This window comes from Neolamprologus multifasciatus, chromosome 12 (assembly GCF_963576455.1).
Source record: "Neolamprologus multifasciatus chromosome 12, fNeoMul1.2, whole genome shotgun sequence".
Lineage (NCBI taxonomy): Eukaryota > Metazoa > Chordata > Actinopteri > Cichliformes > Cichlidae > Neolamprologus > Neolamprologus multifasciatus.
In genome coordinates, this window is record NC_140450.1 from 4,225,102 (window position 1) to 4,240,203 (window position 15,102).

General features: G+C 40.6%; 1 protein-coding gene across 1 annotated transcript; it reads left to right on the plus strand.

Annotated features, from left to right (window-relative positions):
• Positions 1 to 322: 322 nt before the first annotated feature.
• mrpl1 (mitochondrial ribosomal protein L1) lies at positions 323 to 12,293 on the plus strand. The gene is made up of 9 exons (XM_085181008.1): positions 323 to 431; positions 2,027 to 2,135; positions 2,339 to 2,606; positions 3,831 to 3,914; positions 4,270 to 4,341; positions 4,903 to 5,014; positions 5,710 to 5,810; positions 6,897 to 6,978; positions 12,142 to 12,293. Exons 1-9 carry the CDS (start codon positions 401 to 403, stop codon positions 12,240 to 12,242), a joined length of 960 nt encoding a protein of 319 aa, XP_085037134.1. The 5' UTR covers positions 323 to 400; the 3' UTR covers positions 12,243 to 12,293.
• Positions 12,294 to 15,102: the final 2,809 nt, after the last annotated feature.

Genomic DNA, 15,102 nt, shown 5'->3' on the forward strand with positions numbered 1-15,102 from the left:
TGGTCGCATAGAGATAATAAGATAAACCATATCTTAGATAATTTATACATAGCTAGGATGGTTTGAAACCTAAAAATTCGGCGTCCAGGTTTTAGTTAAAAACTTTTATAATGCTCAATTTTCTTCCTAGAGCAGCGAGTAGAGTACAGCTGTCTCTACATTCGTTTAGTTTTTTATCATAATAAGTAAATATTAATGAAATAAATATATGCCGAATGAAAATATACAACTCTCAGACTGTTGTCAGGTAGTTTATATTTTTATTTATGTATTTTTTGGTTTCAGAATATGCACCAGAACTAAAACTTTTCAGTTTTTTCAACTAACATTTGATCGTTTCCGAGGCGGAACCATTTATTGCCTACCTCTGTTTTCACACGGCCAAGCGCGATTCCCAGACATGGCAACCTGCACGCGTACTGTGTGGAAAGGTCAGTTGTTTTGTTGTGAAATTGGATTCTTTTTAGATGACATTAAAAAAAAATAAAGGCATGTGTTTATAGGCTGCGTTTGTCCTTTCCTGTTTTCTCGCTTTTGTCTCTGGGCTCGATTCAGAGAGTGTGTAGCCTTTTGGCTTCACTGTTAGCTAATCAATGGCCAACCTGCTGTTGGACTGTTTAACATATTATCAGCTTGCTTGTCTTCACTTAATTTTCTCACGAATCAACAATATTTTATTTTATTTTAATTTTTGATAAACTTTCAATCGGTATTGCTCTGATTGACCAGATACTTTTTAAATTAATTATATTTTCATGTTATATTTCCTTTCATGCCGTGATGTGCGGTAACAACCAGGTCAGAAGCTGTCATTGCAGTCGTATTTTAAGAGTTAATTTGGGTCGCCATATGCCGGATTAAAAATAACAAATTATTAACGAATTTTTGTGATAATTTACTTGAAACCAACGATTTTCTTGATGTAAATTAAAATGTTGGATTTTAAATATGATATCGCCCAACAGTCGTTTAATTGTGTCAGTTATCCTAATTTGATCGTAAGTGGTCTGACCGACCAGTAAAACCAGTGCATGTAATGTAACAGTCATCCAAAATGAATATGTTTGGAAAATACATGAGCCATAGCCAAAACTTACACCACTTCATTAAGAAACTCCCATCGGTTACTATTGGAAGGTATAATTTCTTTTTATTTTCACATTTACTGTACTGAGAAGAATTTCCAAATAGATAAACACTTAATGACTTTGCAAGTAAAACTTGCAAGGAAGCCATTAATGTTTCAGGTTTTCAATAAAGTGTTCTTCTCCTGATGAGTTGATGTCAGCGTTACAAGACATTTACAGTAGGGCTGGCATTAAAAAAATAGAATGATTAATAACTTCACAACAGCTTTTGCCATTTCGCTAACCCATCCTAAAAAGCTTTAGCATGTCACTGCCAAAATAATTAAAAAACAAAAGAGAGCAGAGCATCAATACAGAAAACTAGCAATAGCATAAAAATATATGTTTAGTTGACCTCTTTTTGTTATTATAAAATAATTTCAATAATGTCCTCCCAAAAGTCTTCCACATTTTATTTATGAAGCTGATATTAATGATAAAACATGTCTTCCATCCTGGCAGCACAGCATCAATAAAACATTCAAAGAAACATTTAGATTCACTTAAACAGTTTAAGATGGGTACTGCTAAAACTTACACCATCACTGTGGGTTTCATTCTTTGTGGAAGACTGAGACTGTAAACCGTGGTTTTATAAATTGATGAGCTCACTGATGCAGATGCACATCAGGGAGAAGTGCTTGTCATGCAAAAGACAGTGGTATACTTAAATTAGGTAGCGTTAAACACCGATGCTCATCATCAGCTTGTCTGCTGGAAATAAAAAGATACTTTGATGCATTTAGTTTATGCAAAGTTCATTAAAAATGTTTTATAAAATCACAGAGCGTTTTCCTTAATTATGGTGTGCAGTTTGATGTTGTGTCCCACAGGAAAAAAACAGCATGTGTGTTTGTTTAAACTCCTTATGAAGCTTTTTTCTTCGCCTGTCTTCACAGTTTTAGCAGGATGTCAGAGGCAGCTACTGAGTGCCAGCGGTCCAGCTTACTCAGGTGTCTCACAGACTGCACCAAGGAATCTACCTGTCAGAACCTTTGCAGCTGTCAAGTGAGTTTACAGACCTTTAAAGCTTTTCACCCAGAAATGATTTACTGGCTCTAAAGGTGGGGGTCTTTTCTGCTTGACTCACCCCATTTTTCCCATTCAGAGCAGTTTTCTGGTTAGTGCGAACAATAAAATTGAGAGAAATTAGATGCTGACCTGGTGACTCGGATATTTCTCAGGTTAACATCTCCCCTCTTGATTGCCAGGACACTAAAGAAAGACAAAAAAGACGACGCAGAAAAGGAGGTGAAGAAAGAGAAGAGGGTCATCGATGACAAAAACAGACATAAGCCTTTCGGTAAGACGGCATGGGCGCCTGTGGATGACGTATATGTTATGAGGTACTACCCACGGACTCTGCATGACCCAGCAGAGGCAATTGACATGCTGAAGAAATTCCAGGCGTTAGACTTCACTCCCCACAATCAGCCGGTTTACATAGATCTGAAGCTGGACATGAAGCTGGAGAAGAAGGTAATAATGACAAAAACACTGAAACTCATGTTGACTGAATGGATTTCTAAGATAAAAGGTCTGAAGAGCTCTTTGTAGTAAATGTAGAGAACTCAGAGGAATGAGGGATGGCATGCAGTTAAAGTACTTGGTTATATTCACCTTAACCATTTAACCGAGGCACAAAGACAACGACGGCTAACTGTGGTACTAGGGGAGGTTTTTTTAATTGTTCTCTGCCAGATGGAAGTGATTAGACAAGTGTTTTTCATTAATATGTTGGACAAGAAGGCAGCAGACATTATAACTACTATAAACAAACACAAAAATACACACAGCAGCTGCATCATGTGCTATAAATTCTCCAGAACAGAATTGGTTCAGTTTCAAAGAAATTTCAGTGCAAGCATATTGACGAAGAGGGCTGTTTCTCTGTTCATCCTTGGGTCCTCTGTGGATGTTACTTTGACATTTACCATGTATGTTAACATTGCTGGAGCCCAGTCTTCTGTGCACAGCAAGGTTTGGACACACCTGCACGTAAAGGTGATTCACATCATGGCTTCAAACTGCTCCCTGCTTTTCTGACTTTGTTGCTATTCACACGTTGGTTCCATCAAACCCTTTTAGTGTCCCAGAAACCACGGGCTGCTTTTCCTTTTATCATCGAGCTGGATCCTCAGAATAGAAAAGAACATCCTGATGAGAGTTGATCATCTGCCAGTGTGTGCGTTTGTGCGTGTTTGTGTGTGTCGAAGACAAATTTTAGCAGTCACACTTGGCAGACTTATTTGGATTTATTTGGTGCTTTCCCATTCGGGCTGTCACTGTCACGCCTCGCTTCCACCAATCTGAGGGTTATTCATGACATCAATCTTTGCAACACAAGCAGTTTTAGTTAATCTGCTGAAAACACCGAGGAATAAAAGCCTCACGAGTGCTTCTTTTCGTTCTTTCTTACACATCGCAGGGCTGCAGAGCTGCTGCTGTGCTGTCCAGAGAGTCCACGGGAGACAAACTCTTAGCTGTCTGTCACTGCAGAACGAATGTTCTCATGCATTATGAATTATGAACTCTCTAGAGAAATGAAAAATTAAAGTGGTGGCTGAATAACTTTAATGCTTGATTATGTAGGCCTGCTCTGTGATTGACATCCTTATTTGTTTCCAGATTTTTTTGCTCTTTTCCTGCAGCATACCCGGTGTTGTTACTCATAATAAATTACTCTGTTTTTCCTCCTTGCAGAAAAAAGTCGACCCCTTCGTCAGCACTGTGCACTTACCGCACGCCTTCAAGGCAGAGATGAACAGAGTTTTAGTTTTTACAGAGGTAAAAACTTTCATTTTAGCCTCACTGAATCTTCATTTCGTAGCCATTTGTGTGTCTGTTGTTGATGAATTGTTTTAATTTTGTCGGTGCATGATTCAGATGTGCAGCAGCACCACCTTTTATTTGTCTCCCTGTTTGTCTGTAATGAATGTGCTTCGGTCGTGGCTGCTTTTTATCGTAGAACCCGACGAGCAGGGTTTGATTAATATTCCTGTCAAGCTGCGCAGGCCGTGGGTTGTAACTTAGATGAGCGTGTTAACGGCCATAATGAATGACATCGTCGGGGTCTGCCAGACGATGACACACCCAAATCAGATTTAAATGGGCGCTGGTGTCTTTGGTTGTGTCTCTGCAGGATGCTAATCAAGCCACAGTTGCTCGGGAGAACGGAGCTGTGTTTGCTGGAGGAGTGGAGCTCATACAGCCGGTGAGTTGGTTAAACTAAACGGCACATCCCGTGAGGTCAGATCGAGTTTACCGGGAGAACCTCTTGGGAAAACTGAAAAGTATTACTTTTCTGTTTCTCTCCAAATTTCTGTGCTGTTTACTTGTTTGTGAGGCAAACTGTTAAATTATTAAAAAACTCCCACTGTACAGATTTGTACAGTGGTTAACTGACTTTTTAAAGAATCGACAGCACACATCTTTTGCAGACAGGCAGTCCACAGGTCAGACATCACAGCCTGAAAATCTCAGTCTCCACGGGTCCAGTTTATGCACAGAGCTTATGATAACAGTAATGAGACAACAGGAGACCACCAGTATAGCAGCAGATTTGGGTAGATGAGGACCAAAACCTGCAGGAGTCTTAATGTTTAAATTGTCTGTGAAGGTTCTCAGTCCTTGACCTTAGAACTGAAGAAGCTTCTCGGATGAGAGGTGAAACGTCTTCAAGCAACTTAAAGAAGTCCAGACGCTTTTCTTTCCAAGCTCCTTTGACTTAATGTTTAAATTAATTTGTTGTCGTGTGGTTTTATTCTTTTTTAAGATCTTGGATGATGAGGTTTCAGCAGACTTCTATGTGGCGGTTCCCGACATCCTGCCGAAGCTCGTACCACTGAAAAACAAACTGAGGAAGAAGTTTCCAAAGAGCAAGAGAGGTGAGCTGCAGGTTAAGAGTTGTTTTTACCTCCAGTCGTGTTGAAGGTTAAGGTGAACTTTTTTTATTTATTTATTTATTTTTAATTGGTTGTCTGCTATAGTTCAAAATAATCCTTTTTTATCATATACTGGTGCTTAATGCTGCATCTCAGTCCAACCTCTGATTGAAACAAGCTGTTTGAGCTCCTCGCCGTTTAACTGTCCTGCTGATTGGCTGTTTCTTGGCTCGAGGTGACCAAATAAGGAATTTGTGCTTTAACTGTCTTCATAAAGAACCAAGAGTAGAAAGAATATTGTGTATTTCAAGCAGTCTGAAACTAGCCCAGCCTATTTATACACATTCACTAATATGAGCATCCACCATTCTGACATTATATAAATATCTGAAAGAACATCAGGAAAAATTAAATGTCTGAAGAGTTACTGGAGTTTTAATGCCTACTTTTATTCAACAAAGTAAACAGACAGGAAATTCTATTATTTCTAATTCGTACTTCAAAATTCTGTTGTGGCTTCAGTGACATTTTATTTTTAGTTCAAATGTTTCACATTCAGCAGTCGATCGTTTTAATCCAGTGTCACTCACAACCAGCGAAGACGACAGCCATAACTGGATGTCTAAAGTGTGAATGCGTTACGAGATAATGAGCGCTGATCACTTATTCTCTCTCCCGTTTTCTCCCTTTACTCTCAGGCTCAGTCGGCATCAACGTTCCCAAGATGTTGGAGCTATTTAAAACGGGTCACGAGTACATGGTGGAGAGCGACTGCTATGTTAGGACCCAGATAGCTACGGTACGTCATAACAAACCGGTACATGCAATGTGCATTGATGGGAGGAGCTGTGTGAATGTGTGCAAAACCAACAGAGGAAGTTTTCAGCGATGAGGCAGTTTTAAGTTTTGCAAGTTTTAGAGCTCAAAGCAAAGGAAAAAAGGTCCTGATTAAAAAAGCATAAATTCCCACAAGGATGGAGACATAAAATCGATGCACCCTGAGGAAGGTTGAGGGAAATGTTGGAGTGTGTTTAGGGAGGAAATGCTTTATGTGTGTGTGTGTGTGTGTGTGTGTTTGCTTCTACTGCGTACATTTTTAAATAAAACAGTAGTATCAGCTGGTTACAGGCTTGGTGTTTTCCTGTTCTATATATTTTTATCACATCTGCATGAATTTAAAATGCAGAGAACACACATGCGTTCGTTTATAAGCACTCAGCATATCAGGACATTTTCACACATAAACGCAGGACAGTCGGGTCGGTAGAGTTTAACTTTGTTGCGACACAGCAGGAAATGATCTGCTTTGCATTCACACCGTCAGCCTCTGAGGCTGAAGAGTGAAGCTGGTACAGAACTACAAGAAAAGAAGTTTCTTCAGTGGTCACAATCGCTAACGTCAAAAGTGAGTCAGAAAGTCTAAATGAAATGATCTGACACGTGATTGGCAGCTTGCTAACCAAGCTTGTCCACCTTCTCTTCTAAGTGAGGGGAAAATCCAACATGGCGGTGGCCAAAAAGTAACATTGAGGCTTCAAAATGCAAACTCAGGTGATGTCACAGTTGCCACGTCCATCTTTTATATGCAGGCTATGTGCTTTGCAGTTCTCTGTGGGGTCAAGGTTGGAGATCGGCCTGGATAGCGTTAGCAGGAGGCTGCAGTGTGACATCACTGGTTAGGGCTCTGGCAGACATTTAAACTCTTGCATGCACTTCTGTCGGGTGAGTCCAGGAAGTGCTCAGGGGTGCACTACATGTGTGAAATTAACTTGAAATGCTGGAGTTCTTTGTTTAAATGCAGCACCAGTATGAACATACAGAGGATTTCAGAAATGGTAAATATAATCAGACGTTTCAGACATTTTGTTTTCTCTCCTCTGCTTAGCGCGACATGCCCAGTGAGCACATCTTCGCCAACCTGCAGACAATCCTGGTTGATGTTTGTTCACACCGACCAGCCAGCTTGGGTAAGTATGTTCACCCAAACCAACAGCAAAAGCCCTCCGACAGTTCCCCAAGCCCTACCTCTGCTTTTATAGCTCGCAGGGGAAAAATAGCAGACTTTTGATTTATTTTTGTCTGCTTGAATACTCGATAGAAAGCTTCTAAATCATACCAGCTTTTATCTGCTGCATGGTGTTACTTTCCCTCCCGAGTTCAGTTTCAGGCTCTGCAGCACCACTCATGCAGAGAGAAGGGAAAAGTTTAGCAGCACACCAGCCACGTGTTCTCTGTGATGTTTTCAGGCTTACTGCTGCACTTTTCAGGGCAAGTGTTTTAAACTTGTTTACCTGGAAAAATGGAATCATTCCTGTGCTCTATTAAAAAGAAGAAAAGCGCATTAAGGGAGTACAGCTGGGAGGAAACGACTTTTAAACAGCATTCATGGGGATCCAGAAAAGAATCATTTTAATCATTTGTTCAACTGAAAATGAACCGATGTTCTCAAGATGTGACTCGCCGTGCACAGTGGGGAAAAAACCCAACAAAAATCAGGCTGACCCTCAAACCTGTGGCCTCTCTGCTCTGCGTTTCAACCCATTTACATTAACTTTATTTATGCTTCACAACGTTTTCTGCTCCTCTGCACAGACATTAAACTTGTGCAGTTTGCTATGAAACTATGATATATCCCATGGTATTGATGCTGAAAATAGGGGGGAAAAACATGCTGAGCAAAAATGAGATTTTGGTATCAGATTGTGACGCTTTGTGATTTTTTTATTTATTTTTTTTTTTTTTTCCAGCCCTGAAAATTGATTTGGGTACGTCCTGTACGTGCAAAGATATGAAGGCTGAAAACTCTGGAAATGTATCCATCCGTCTGTCCGTGCATTTTCTTAAGGGCTTATCTCTCTTGGGGTCAGTGGGTGGGTCTAAGCTGTCACAGGTGACACCCTGCACAGCTCATCAGTTTTGAACCCAGAGCCTTCTTCCTGTGAGTGTCAATCACTCCCTCAAGAGAGTTCCACTTATTTTCATACCATAACACTGCAGCGTAAAAAGTGTATGACGTGACGTTGACGTGTAATGTTAAACCAAAACAAAAACTATGACCCCTGAGTTAAAAATTATGGCCGTTTGTCCAGCTTCTCTTCTTATAAATCAAGAAGAGAAGCAGAGGAGTCAGCAGCTTTTCCATCAAGCTGTAGTTCGTTCAGTAATTTCTCTGCATTTTCCTCCACTTTCTGTTCGATTTACAGGATGCAGTGTAATCATCAGCTAATGGATTCTCATTAGAGAGAAAGGCCTAAACGATCTAAAAACTAATTTTGAGCTTGCTAAATACCACGTTATTAACATTTTCCCCGCTGAAGTAAACTGCAGAGCTTTCACAAAGGACTCTTTAAACCACTGACTCCATCTAAACTGGAACCGTGCATATAGAGAACTCCGATCTCTCTCGTGTAGACCGTAGTACCACTAAACCTTTGTCTCTTCAGCAGAATAAAGAATAATGGGTTTCTTATCGTTTATTGTTTTTCTTCATACTTCTCATAAAATTATAGAATGGAGTTAATGTCTTGAAAGTTTGCTTTGGTCCTTGTCATGATCCAAGCAGCCAGGAACACACAGGCACAAATGTAATCTTCAAAAAATGGGTTTTATTATACCCCCAAAAAGGACAAGATGATTACAAAAATTCAAAATAACAAAAATAAAGTTTTTAAGAACCAAGTGGGCCCATAAAAGAGGTTAACTTAACAGAACGCTACTCAAAAGTCACTTAACAAAAACATAACTCAACAAACTGACCTGCCCAAATGAGAAACAGCTCCAGTTATATAGCAAATGAATAAACCATGATATACACCAAAGGTGAAAACTAAAGAGATAACAGCTAACCATCATTCAAGAAGAACCCCATTCCCCCTGCATGATCACAATAGATGGTCCAGTCCACTTTATTGGCTTCTGCATTTAAACCAGCTCCACCCTCAGCCTCCTCTTTCAAACCAGGAAGGACTGGAGCGGAGGTCAGGTAGCTCAGAAAGAGCAGAAATATAATCAATATAACATATACCTATATAAAATAACAAACAATGCAAAGCAAAGTCTATGCCACCATTTGGGCTATAGCTTAGTGCTGTCATGCATTACAGGTAAACTCAAAATATCAAATTAGTTAACTTATGATCACAGAAGCTTTAGAGCATAACATAAACATAAGACAAAAGACCAAATGAATATTACCAAAGTATCTCAATTGTGTGGTTGCATGCAGCCATCACAGTCCTGCATATCAGTTTTCAATCATACCTGCAATTGTTTCATTTTACAAAAAAATAAAATCGCTTCATGTTTTAACGTATGTGGGAAAAACGAGCAGAATGAGAGTCCCGTGAATGCAACATATTAAAAAGGAACGGCCTCCAGAGGTTTGTGTTGCTCGTTATGATGGAAATCAAACTGACGTTCATCCCTCAGGCTGATGGGGTAATGTCGTCACCCCACATGGACGCCTGAGTTTGTGAATGTGATAACATAAGAACGGCGTTGAGCTTTGTTGATCCCGTACGTGCATCTGCTAAAAACCTCGGACGAGTCCGAATCTCAGCGACTTTGACCCAAAGGTCAGAGGTCAAATTCTGTGAAAATCTTGTGAAGTCACCTAGAATTTTCAAATTGAAACTGTAGGTGCTTCTACTGAAAATCTGGGATGAGTTCGAATCTCAGTGACCTCAACCTCAAGGTTAAAGGTCAGTGGTCAAGTTCTCTGAGAAGCTTGACATAAATTGATAATAACATGATATAGAATTTTGAAATTGACACCATATGTGCATCTAGTAGGAGGCTGAGACCAGCGGTTGCCTGTTTGTTTGTTTGTTTGTTTGTTTGTTTGTATGTTTTTGACCCTTCAAAACCTCAAGAAGAAGAGAAACGGGACTTTTCCTGGCAGAGGTCATCACACCGTTTCCTGGCAGCAGCCGTGTGATTGCACGCGCAGCAGATGCTTCTGTTTATAGTGCTCGCAGTAAACCTGAGCGTGTGCAGTTTCAGACGATCCCTGTGGGAGTCTTCACCGCTCACCCTTGAAGCGTTAATGCTCTGCCGAACCCGCTCGGCTACGCGCGGCATCCTCAACGCACCGTCGGTTGAGTGAAATGTCTCACTCGGCGCGTCGTCGCGGCTCTGCTTCATTTGGCGATGAAGGCGCCGCGTCGAGCCGGGCCACCTGGGCTCTGCTGAACTCTCGTCAGCAGAGACGCGTCTTTGAGTTTGTGCCAGCAAACGTTACAAATCCCTGACAAGAATCACACAAGGACCCCGCGGCAGAATTTAATTACCTCGGCAACCAGTAGTGAAGCATCAGAAAACGCGAATATCAGGAATACTTACTGTTAAATTGGCTTCTCTATTTCCATTACTGTTTTTAAGAGTCATTTAGACAGAGGCTAATGGCAGCAGCGTGGGCAAAAACAAGAGTAAACTTCACAGATGTGCTTAAAAACAGAGAAGTGCGGAAATACAGCGTGTGGGGATGAAGAAGAGACCAGCTCCCCCCAAGGGGCTGATGGGAGTTATTCACGACCAAAGACGTAATATGCTAATGAAAAATAATATGAATGCAGAGGACGGGAGACGACGGGGAACGCAGTGCTGAAATAACTATTCATAAGTATGTTAAAAGTAAATACGTGAGAGAAATAAGACTGCAGGGAGTTTGTAAGCCAAAGACAGAGAAAAGAGGACGAGATGGAAAGAAGCTGTGTAACATAACTTAATGCAAAATGATGCTCAGCCTGATCTGTATCAAACTCCTTTTTTTTATTATTTTAACACTGTGAGGCTTGGGCTGTTTTCATCTTCTAATTATCGTCTCGCAAAGTATTTCATTAGTCCTGCTTCCATTAACAGGTTTAGGATTGTAGTGTCTCAGTAATACGAGTCAGTCCAGGTTACCTCGGACATGGTGGAGATTCTGCCTGGAGAAACAGAACTTTTCATTTGTAAATTTAAATGTTTTAAATGTGAATTATTTATTTAAAAAGTGTAAATTTATTCTGTAAATCTGACAAACAGGAGTCTGTAACCAGTATTATCAGTAGCTGCGTTGTGACGGTGGGGATATTTTTGGATTTATTTTTGGATTTGTATTACATTAATACAAATACATTGCTGAAGCTCAGATATCATCAGTGCTTTGAGGCCAAAGATAACTATGTAAATGGTAAATGGCCTGTATTTATATAGCGCTTTACTAGTCACTAAGGACCCCAAAGCGCTTTACATATCATGGCAACAAGACAGGACGTGGAAACTTGAAAGATGAAGATAAGATAGCAGATGGCAACATAAGAAATATCCGAAAGAGTAACCAAACATTTAAAATAAACACCAGATAAATGGTCTGTATTTGTATAGCGCTTTACTAGTCCCTAAGGACCCCAAAGCGCTTTACACAACCAGTCATCCACCCATTCACACACTGGTGATGGCAGCTACATTGTAGCCACAGCCGCCCTGGGGCGCACTGACGGAGGCGAGGCTGCCGCACACTGGCGCCACCGGGCCCTCTGACCACCACCAGTAGGCAACGTGTGAAGTGTCTCGCCCAAGGACACAACGACCGAGACTGTCCGAGCCGGGGCTCGAACCGGCAATCTTCCGATTACAAGACGAACTGCCAACTCTTGAGTCACGATCGCCCCATACCAATGTGGTATTATGTCAAACTGGAAACATTTGGGATTCACAGCAGCTCAGCCACAAAATGTAAACTGCATAAAGTTACAAAGCAGAGTCACGGAGTGCGTAAGAAGTTGTGAACACTGTGCTGACTCAATAACCACAACCTCCTCTGTCATTAATGTCAACACAGCAACTCTTTGCTGGAAGCTTCATTGCCATCTAAGCTCCTTTAGACTTCCTACATCTGCTATATACCTGCAAGCCACTTTGCAACCCACCTCCGCCCCATATCTTCCTTTTATGATGTGTTTGACTTCATTAATTAACACTTGCAGCAGAAGGGGAGGGGGATCATTTGTCAATCGATGGTGATCATCAGCCCTGCAATTAAGCAGATATCAGTTCTCTGTCTGTGTTTGGCTTCTCCTCCACTTAAAAAGAGCCGTTCTTTATGACGACAGCGTTTTTCTTCCTTTCTTTTCCTCTTTTCATATCAGGACCTTTCATTGAGCGAGCGATCGTCGCCAGTCACACCAGTGAAGCTGTTTGGTTCAAGAGCGAAGATGTTCTCCCGAAATCACCAGAAAAGGAGGAGTGAGGTGCAGATTGTGTATATGTGCGTTGTAGTCAATAAAGTTTTTGTTCTGTGGCGCGTGTGTTTTGGTATCCGTTCTTTCGAAGAAGGAAAACCCAGGAGAGCAAAATGGGACAAAAGGTAAAAGGTGACCAAGACAGGAAAGTGACGTTTATTAATGATAACACAACATGGCAAACTAAAACCCATAAATCAGCTGTAGTCTTATTGTTTTACAGAATGACAGGAAGTCCAGAAACAGTCTGAGGGGGTTTTGTCTGAATTATTTATTTAATTTATCTTTTTATTCTTTCTATTTATAGTTGTATGACCACATGGTCAGTGAAAGCTAATTATCATTTTTTCAGCTAACAAAAGCTTTGAAATCCGTTTAAACATATAAACATCTCTATATGCTCGAATGTCCACATGTCCTCAAATACAATAAACTATAAAGCATTTACTGATTTTAACTAATTGATTTTGGTTTTGTTGTAAAGTCATTAGGCTTCAATCATGAGTCAATTCATGCTGTCGACATGATGTTTAAAAGTTTGAGCTAATCCCCACTCAAACAAATACATATACAGGGAGTGCAGAACTATTAGGCAAGTTGTATTTTTGAGGAATAATTTTATTATTGAATAACAACCATGTTCTCAATGAACCCAAAAAACTCTTTAATATCAAAGCTGAATGTTTTTGGAAGTAGTTTTTAGTTTGTTTTTAGTTTTAGGGGGATATCTGTGTGTGCAGGTGACTATTACTGTGCATAAATATTAGGCAACTTAACAAAAAACAAATATATACCCATTTCAATTATTTATTTTTACCAGTGAAACCAATATAACATCTCCACATTCACAAATATACATTTCTGACATTCAAAAACAAAACAAAAAAACAAATCAGCGACCAATATAGCCACCTTTCTTTGCAAGGACCCTCAAAAGCCTGCCATCCATGGATTCTGTCAGTGTTGTGATCTGTTCACCATCAACATTGTGTGCAGCAGCAACCACAGCCTCCCAGACACTGTTCAGAGAGGTGTACTGTTTTCCCTCCTTGTAAATCTCACATTTGATGATGGACCACAGGTTCTCAATGGGGTTCAGATCAGGTGAACAAGGAGGCCATGTCATTAGTTTTTCTCCTTTTATACCCTTTCTTGCCAGCCACGCTGTGGAGTACTTGGACGCGTGTGATGGAGCATTGTCCTGCATGAAAATCATGTTTTTCTTGAAGGATGCAGACTTCTTCCTGTACCACTGCTTGAAGAAGGTGTCTTCCAGAAACTGGCAGTTGAGTTTGACTCCATCCTCAACCCGAAAAGGCCCCACAAGCTCATCTTTGATGATACCAGCACAAACCAGTACTCCACCTCCACCTTGCTGGCGTCTGAGTCGGACTGGAGCTCTCTGCCCTTTACCAATCCAGCCATGGGCCCATCCATCTGACCCATCAAGACTCACTCTCATTTCATCAGTCCATAAAACCTTAGAAAAATCAGTCTTGAGATATTTCTTGGCCCAGTCTTGACGTTTCAGCTTGTGTGTCTTGTTCAGTGGTGGTCGTCTTTCAGCCTTTCTTACCTTGGCCATGTCTCTGAGTATTGCACACCTTGTGCTTTTGGGCACTCCAGTGATGTTGCAGCTCTGAAATATGGCCAAACTAGTGGCAAGTGGCATCTTGGCAGCTGCACGCTTGACTTTTCTCAGTTCATGGGCAGTTATTTTGTGCCTTGGTTTTTCCACACGCTTCTTGCAACCCTGTTGACTATTTTGAATGAAACGCTTGATTGTTCGATGATCACGCTTCAGAAGCTTTGCAATTTTGAGACTGCTGCATCCCTCTGCAAGATATCTCACTATTTTTGACTTTTCTGAGCCTGTCAAGTCCTTCTTTTGACCCATTTTGCCAAAGGAAAGGAAGTTGCCTAATAATTATGCACACCTGATAAAGGGTGTTGATGTCATTAGACCACACCCCTTCTCATTACAGAGATGCACATCACCTAATATGCTTAATTGGTAGTAGGCTTTCGAGCCTATACAGCTTGGAGTAAGACAACATGCATGAAGAGGATGATGTGGACAAAATACTCATTTGCCTAATAATTCTGCACTCCCTGTATAATACATACAAATGGCTTCATTTTTCTTATGTTACCTGAGAATGACAAATAAACACATTTAAGAAGTTGGTATCCAAAAGAAAAATCAGGTTCTGGGTCACTTGGGGAAATAATTAAGCTGTTATGCAAAGTGAGGGGCCCCATGTCCACAACCACAAATTTTCATCCCGGGTCATCCTGGTATAAACTGGTATAAAATCACTTGTAATACTACCAGCTGAACAGCAGGGGGCAGTGTTTACATAGCTTGCACTCCAGACTCCTGCAGGATTAAACGGAAGTCTTCCTCCAACCTGTTGAAGCTCATTGCAGGAGATAAAGCCAACCTGACACTGAGGGAGAAATTAGATTTTCTTACACGAGGCCACTAATATATAAAAAGTAGTGAAGTAAAAAATGTTCACAGATTTTAATAGTAGACATGTACTTGCACATCATGTATAATCTTGCATGATTAGATTATGTTTGTATTGTGGATGCTTGGGATGTATTCACAGGTAAAACTGAAGCCTTTTTTTTCTCCCAAAACATTGCAAATTAACCCCCTAACCCCCTATCCATCAGTTTAAGCTCCTCCAGCTGTAGTTTCTCTGTATTGAATATTATCTTTATTAATTCAAGTTTGTGAATGAATAAATAACCTTGAAGTTAAACCTGTGAGTTGAAAGTTAAAGTGAAAACAGTGTTTTAGTAACTCAATTTAGAAGCTAAGATTTGCACTCTCAACCCTCCCAGCACATTATTTCTGTG